General features: G+C 45.1%; 1 protein-coding gene across 3 annotated transcripts in view; it reads left to right on the forward strand.

The window, feature by feature from the left end:
• b3gntl1 (UDP-GlcNAc:betaGal beta-1,3-N-acetylglucosaminyltransferase-like 1) overlaps positions 1–7,500 on the forward strand; it is a 31,703-nt gene that overhangs the window by 7,573 nt on the left and 16,630 nt on the right. For 2 of the 3 annotated variants that reach the window (XM_038982196.1, XM_038982198.1), the window contains exons 6-8: positions 427–482; positions 558–567; positions 7,279–7,374. In XM_038982196.1, the coding sequence (XP_038838124.1) occupies positions 427–482; positions 558–567; positions 7,279–7,374 (162 nt within the window). Of the gene's footprint in view, positions 1–426; positions 487–557; positions 568–7,278; positions 7,375–7,500 lie in introns of all 3 variants that reach the window. The other variant, XM_038982199.1, reaches the window with a different exon arrangement.

Here is a 7,500-nt window from a genome sequence, read left to right on the forward strand (position 1 = left end):
GTGTGTGTGTGAGAGAGCTAGCTAACCTCGTGTGTGTGTGTGAGAGAGATAGCTAACCTCGTGTGTGAGAGAGCTAACCTTGTGTGTGAGAGAGCTAACTAACCTTGTGTGTGAGAGAGCTAACTAACCTTGTGTGTGTGTGAGAGAGAGAGCTAACCTTGTGTGTGTGTGAGAGAGCTAGCTAACCTTGTGTGTGTGAGAGAGAGCTAACCTTGTGTGTGTGAGAGAGAGCTAACCTTGTGTGTGTGTGAGAGAGAGAGCTAACCTTGTGTGTGTGTGAGAGCGAGAGCTAACCTTGTGTGTGAGAGCTAGCTAACCTTGTGTGTGTGACAGAGCTAGCTAACCTTGTGTGTGTGTGAGAGAGAGAGCTAACCTTGTGTGTGTGTGTGAGAGAGAGCATGCTAACTGTAACTGTTTGTTTTCCAGGATGATGTGATGATGCCTCAGCGAATACATCTCCAATACGAGGCCTGCCTCTTCAACTCTGTAAGTACCACTCTGTCTATCTAGAGCCCAGGGAGAGAGTACAGCCCTATTCTGATGAGTTATCCCTCCCTCTCTACCTCTGTAAGTACTACTCTGTCTATCTAGAGCCTCTCTACCTCTGTAAGTACTACTCTGTCTGTCTAGAGCCCAGGGGGAGAGTACAGCTCTAGTCTGATGATGTATCCCTCCCTCTCTCCATCTCCTCCCTCCCTCTCTCCATCTCCTCCCTCCCTCTCTCCATCTCCTCCCTCCCTCTCTCCATCTCCTCCCTCCCTCTCTCCATCTCCTCCCTCTCTCTCTCCATCTCCTCCCTCCCTCTCTCCCTCTCTACCTCTCCTCCCTCCCTCTCTTGTTCTCCGCCATCTCCTCCCTCCCTCTCTTCTTCTCCTCCATCTCCTCCCTCCCTCTCTCCTGCTCTCCCTGTCTACTCTAAATGATCATAACAGACAGGAAAACCTTAACATTCTGCATGTCTGGAGTTCCCCAAATTCCTTCTGTCCTGTGTAGTGGGGTAGTGTTTCTGATAGAGTGGTGTGGGTGTATATTAAGGTGTGTCTCAGTGTGAGCTGTGGGGTTACAGGTCAAAGGTTGGGGTCATGTGTAGTAGGTGGGGGGGGTTGGCATGGCTAGAGAGAGAGGGACCGAGAGATAATAGAGAGAGAGACAGAGAGAGTGAATGGGGAAAAGGGAAGTAAGGTCATGTGTAGTAGGTGGGGGGGTTGGCATGGCTAGAGAGAGAGGGACCGAGAGATAATAGAGAGAGAGACAGAGAGAGTGAATGGGGAAAAGGGAAGTAAGGTCATGTGTAGTAGGTGGGGGGGTTGGCATGGCTAGAGAGAGAGGGACCGAGAGATAATAGAGAGAGAGACAGAGAGAGTGAATGGGGAAAAGGGAAGTAAGGTCATGTGGTTTTCTCTGCTTATTTGCCCTTTGAACTGTGTGGGTGTGCAGCAGACAGGGTGTAGAGAGGAAGTGAGAGGGATTGGTTCAGCTATGTGGAATGATAATATGGGTTGACTTTAGGGTTGTTTTACATCTCCACTGGTAGATCATTACCCTGTCTGGTAGATCATTCCTCTGTCTGTCTGGTAGATCATTCCTCTCTGTCTGTCTGGTAGATCATTCCTCTATCTGTCTGGTAGATCATTCCTCTCTATCTGTCTGGTAGATCATTCCTCTCTATCTGTCTGGTAGATCATTCCTCTCTATCTGTCTGGTAGATCATTCCTCTGTCTGTCTGGTAGATCATTCCTCTCTATCTGTCTGGTAGATCATTCCTCTCTATCTGTCTGGTAGATCATTCCTCTGTCTGTCTGGTAGATCATTCCTCTGTCTGTCTGGTAGATCATTCCTCTCTCTGTCTGGTAGATCATTCCTCTATCTGTCTGGTAGATCATTCCTCTCCATCTGTCTGGTAGATGATTCCTCTGTCTGGTAGATCATTCCTCTCTATCTGTCTGGTAGATCATTCCTCTCTATCTGTCTGGTAGATCATTCCTCTCTATCTGTCTGGTAGATCATTCCTCTCTATCTGTCTGGTAGATCATTCCTCTCTATCTGTCTGGTAGATCATTCCTCTCTATCTGTCTGGTAGATCATTCCTCTATCTGTCTGGTAGATCATTCCTCTCTGTCTGTCTGGTAGATCATTCCTCTATCTGTCTGGTAGATCATTCCTCTCTATCTGTCTGGTAGATCATTCCTCTCTATCTGTCTGGTAGATCATTCCTCTCTATCTGTCTGGTAGATCATTCCTCTCTATCTGTCTGGTAGATCATTCCTCTCTATCTGTCTGGTAGATCATTCCTCTCTATCTGTCTGGTAGATCATTCCTCTCTATCTGTCTGGTAGATCATTCCTCTGTCTGGTAGATCATTCCTCTGTCTGGTAGATCATTCCTCTGTCTGGTAGATCATTCCTCTGTCTGGTAGATCATTCCTCTGTCTGGTAGATCATTCCTCTCTATCTGTCTGGTAGATCATTCCTCTCTATCTGTCTGGTAGATCATTCCTCTCTATCTGTCTGGTAGATCATTCCTCTCTATCTGTCTGGTAGATCATTCCTCTCTATCTGTCTGGTAGATCATTCCTCTCTCTGTCTGGTAGATCATTCCTCTCTATCTGTCTGGTAGATCATTCCTCTATCTGTCTGGTAGATCATTCCTCTCTATCTGTCTGGTAGATCATTCCTCTCTATCTGTCTGGTAGATCATTCCTCTCTATCTGTCTGGTAGATCATTCCTCTCTCTCTGTCTGGTAGATCATTCCTCTCTATCTGTCTGGTAGATCATTCCTCTATCTGTCTGGTAGATCATTCCTCTATCTGTCTGGTAGATCATTCCTCTATCTGTCTGGTAGATCATTCCTCTGTCTGGTAGATCATTCCTCTATCTGTCTGGTAGATCATTCCTCTATCTGTCTGGTAGATCATTCCTCTATCTGTCTGGTAGATCATTCCTCTGTCTGGTAGATCATTCCTCTCTATCTGTCTGGTAGATCATTCCTCTCTATCTGTCTGGTAGATCATTCCTCTCTATCTGTCTGGTAGATCATTCCTCTATCTGTCTGGTAGATCATTCCTCTATCTGTCTGGTAGATCATTCCTCTATCTGTCTGGTAGATCATTCCTCTATCTGTCTGGTAGATCATTCCTCTCTATCTGTCTGGTAGATCATTCCTCTCTCTCTGTCTGGTAGATCATTCCTCTCTCTCTGTCTGGTAGATCATTCCTCTGTCTGGTAGATCATTCCTCTGTCTGGTAGATCATTCCTCTGTCTGGTAGATCATTCCTCTGTCTGGTAGATCATTCCTCTGTCTGGTAGATCATTCCTCTCTATCTGTCTGGTAGATCATTCCTCTCTATCTGTCTGGTAGATCATTCCTCTCTATCTGTCTGGTAGATCATTCCTCTCTATCTGTCTGGTAGATCATTCCTCTCTATCTGTCTGGTAGATCATTCCTCTGTCTGATAGATCATTCCTCTGTCTGGTAGATCATTCCTCTGTCTGGTAGATCATTCCTCTCTATCTGTCTGGTAGATCATTCCTCTGTCTGGTAGATCATTCCTCTGTCTGGTAGATCATTCCTCTGTCTGGTAGATCATTCCTCTGTCTGGTAGATCATTCCTCTGTCTGGTAGATCATTCCTCTGTCTGGTAGATCATTCCTCTCTATCTGTCTGGTAGATCATTCCTCTCTATCTGTCTGGTAGATCATTCCTCTCTATCTGTCTGGTAGATCATTCCTCTCTATCTGTCTGGTAGATCATTCCTCTCTATCTGTCTGGTAGATCATTCCTCTGTCTGATAGATCATTCCTCTGTCTGGTAGATCATTCCTCTGTCTGGTAGATCATTCCTCTCTATCTGTCTGGTAGATCATTCCTCTGTCTGGTAGATCATTCCTCTGTCTGGTAGATCATTCCTCTGTCTGGTAGATCATTCCTCTCTATCTGTCTGGTAGATCATTCCTCTCTATCTGTCTGGTAGATCATTCCTCTCTCTCTGTCTGGTAGATCATTCCTCTCTCTCTGTCTGGTAGATCATTCCTCTCTCTCTGTCTGGTAGATCATTCCTCTCTATCTGTCTGGTAGATCATTCCTCTCTATCTGTCTGGTAGATCATTCCTCTCTCTGTCTGGTAGATCATTCCTCTATCTGTCTGGTAGATCATTCCTCTATCTGTCTGGTAGATCATTCCTCTATCTGTCTGGTAGATGATTCCTCTGTCTGGTAGATGATTCCTCTGTCTGGTAGATCATTCCTCTGTCTGGTAGATCATTCCTCTCTATCTGTCTGGTAGATCATTCCTCTGTCTGGTAGATCATTCCTCTCTATCTGTCTGGTAGATCATTCCTCTCTATCTGTCTGGTAGATCATTCCTCTCTATCTGTCTGGTAGATCATTCCTCTCTATCTGTCTGGTAGATCATTCCTCTGTCTGGTAGATCATTCCTCTGTCTGGTAGATCATTCCTCTGTCTGGTAGATCATTCCTCTGTCTGGTAGATCATTCCTCTGTCTGGTAGATCATTCCTCTGTCTGGTAGATCATTCCTCTCTATCTGTCTGGTAGATCATTCCTCTCTATCTGTCTGGTAGATCATTCCTCTCTATCTGTCTGGTAGATCATTCCTCTCTCTGTCTGGTAGATCATTCCTCTCTCTGTCTGGTAGATCATTCCTCTCTCTGTCTGGTAGATCATTCCTCTCTATCTGTCTGGTAGATCATTCCTCTCTATCTGTCTGGTAGATCATTCCTCTCTATCTGTCTGGTAGATCATTCCTCTCTATCTGTCTGGTAGATCATTCCTCTCTATCTGTCTGGTAGATCATTCCTCTCTCTCTGTCTGGTAGATCATTCCTCTCTATCTGTCTGGTAGATCATTCCTCTCTCTGTCTGGTAGATCATTCCTCTATCTGTCTGGTAGATCATTCCTCTATCTGTCTGGTAGATCATTCCTCTATCTGTCTGGTAGATCATTCCTCTCTATCTGTCTGGTAGATCATTCCTCTCTCTCTGTCTGGTAGATCATTCCTCTCTATCTGTCTGGTAGATCATTCCTCTGTCTGGTAGATCATTCCTCTCTATCTGTCTGGTAGATCATTCCTCTATCTGTCTGGTAGATCATTCCTCTATCTGTCTGGTAGATCATTCCTCTCTATCTGTCTGGTAGATCATTCCTCTCTATCTGTCTGGTAGATCATTCCTCTCTATCTGTCTGGTAGATCATTCCTCTCTATCTGTCTGGTAGATCATTCCTCTCTATCTGTCTGGTAGATCATTCCTCTCTATCTGTCTGGTAGATCATTCCTCTGTCTGGTAGATCATTCCTCTGTCTGGTAGATCATTCCTCTGTCTGGTAGATCATTCCTCTGTCTGGTAGATCATTCCTCTCTATCTGTCTGGTAGATCATTCCTCTCTATCTGTCTGGTAGATCATTCCTCTCTATCTGTCTGGTAGATCATTCCTCTCTATCTGTCTGGTAGATCATTCCTCTGTCTGATAGATCATTCCTCTGTCTGGTAGATCATTCCTCTGTCTGGTAGATCATTCCTCTCTATCTATCTGGTAGATCATTCCTCTCTATCTGTCTGGTAGATCATTCCTCTGTCTGGTAGATCATTCCTCTGTCTGGTAGATCATTCCTCTCTATCTGTCTGGTAGATCATTCCTCTCTATCTGTCTGGTAGAGCATTCCTCTCTCTCTGTCTGGTAGATCATTCCTCTCTATCTGTCTGGTAGATCATTCCTCTCTATCTGTCTGGTAGATCATTCCTCTATCTGTCTGGTAGATCATTCCTCTCTATCTGTCTGGTAGATCATTCCTCTCTCTGTCTGGTAGATCATTCCTCTCTCTGTCTGGTAGATCATTCCTCTATCTGTCTGGTAGATCATTCCTCTATCTGTCTGGTAGATCATTCCTCTCTATCTGTCTGGTAGATCATTCCTCTCTATCTGTCTGGTAGATCATTCCTCTGTCTGGTAGATCATTCCTCTCTATCTGTCTGGTAGATCATTCCTCTCTATCTGTCTGGTAGATCATTCCTCTCTATCTGTCTGGTAGATCATTCCTCTGTCTGGTAGATCATTCCTCTGTCTGGTAGATCATTCCTCTGTCTGGTAGATCATTCCTCTGTCTGGTAGATCATTCCTCTCTATCTGTCTGGTAGATCATTCCTCTCTATCTGTCTGGTAGATCATTCCTCTCTATCTGTCTGGTAGATCAATCCTCTGTCTGGTAGATCATTCCTCTCTATCTGTCTGGTAGATCATTCCTCTGTCTGGTAGATCATTCCTCTGTCTGGTAGATCATTCCTCTGTCTGGTAGATCATTCCTCTCTGGTAGATCATTCCTCTGTCTGGTAGATCATTCCTCTCTATCTGTCTGGTAGATCATTCCTCTGTCTGGTAGATCATTCCTCTGTCTGGTAGATCATTCCTCTGTCTGGTAGATCATTCCTCTGTCTGGTAGATCATTCCTCTGTCTGGTAGATCATTCCTCTGTCTGGTAGATCATTCCTCTCTATCTGTCTGGTAGATCATTCCTCTCTATCTGTCTGGTAGATTATTCCTCTGTCTGGTAGATCATTCCTCTGTCTGGTAGATCATTCCTCTCTATCTGTCTGGTAGATCATTCCTCTCTATCTGTCTGGTAGATCATTCCTCTGTCTGGTAGATCATTCCTCTCTATCTGTCTGGTAGATCATTCCTCTCTATCTGTCTGGTAGATCATTCCTCTGTCTGGTAGATCATTCCTCTGTCTGGTAGATCATTCCTCTCTCTCTGTCTGGTAGATCATTCCTCTCTCTCTGTCTGGTAGATCATTCCTCTCTCTCTGTCTGGTAGATCATTCCTCTCTATCTGTCTGGTAGATCATTCCTCTCTATCTGTCTGGTAGATCATTCCTGTCTCTCTGTCTGGTAGATCATTCCTCTCTATCTGTCTGGTAGATCATTCCTCTCTCTCTGTCTGGTAGATCATTCCTCTCTCTCTGTCTGGTAGATCATTCCTCTCTATCTGTCTGGTAGATCATTCCTCTCTCTCTGTCTGGTAGATCATTCCTCTCTCTCTGTCTGGTAGATCATTCCTCTGTCTGGTAGATCATTCCTCTGTCTGGTAGATCATTCCTCTGTCTGGTAGATCATTCCTCTCTATCTGTCTGGTAGATCATTCCTCTCTATCTGTCTGGTAGATCATTCCTCTCTATCTGTCTGGTGTGTTTGTGTGTGAGTGTCTGTGTCTGTGTTGATCACATGTATCTAGTAGATCACTAAGAGATATGTCTGTGTTTCTCTTAGTTGATTGGCTGTCAGGTCCGCAGGGATCCAGAGGGATCTACTGAGCGCTACACACGCTGGATCAACAACATCAGCCAGGACCAACTCAGCACCCAGGTAACACACACTCAGGATGTGTGTGTGTGTGGGAGTCGCGTGCCAGGCAGTGGCCAGGTCCGATGGAAACAGGATGCGTACCGGGAGCCTGCAGTTTACACACACACACACACACACACACACACA

The sequence above is a fragment of the Salvelinus namaycush genome, unplaced genomic scaffold (genome assembly GCF_016432855.1).
Source record: "Salvelinus namaycush isolate Seneca unplaced genomic scaffold, SaNama_1.0 Scaffold1064, whole genome shotgun sequence".
Lineage (NCBI taxonomy): Eukaryota > Metazoa > Chordata > Actinopteri > Salmoniformes > Salmonidae > Salvelinus > Salvelinus namaycush.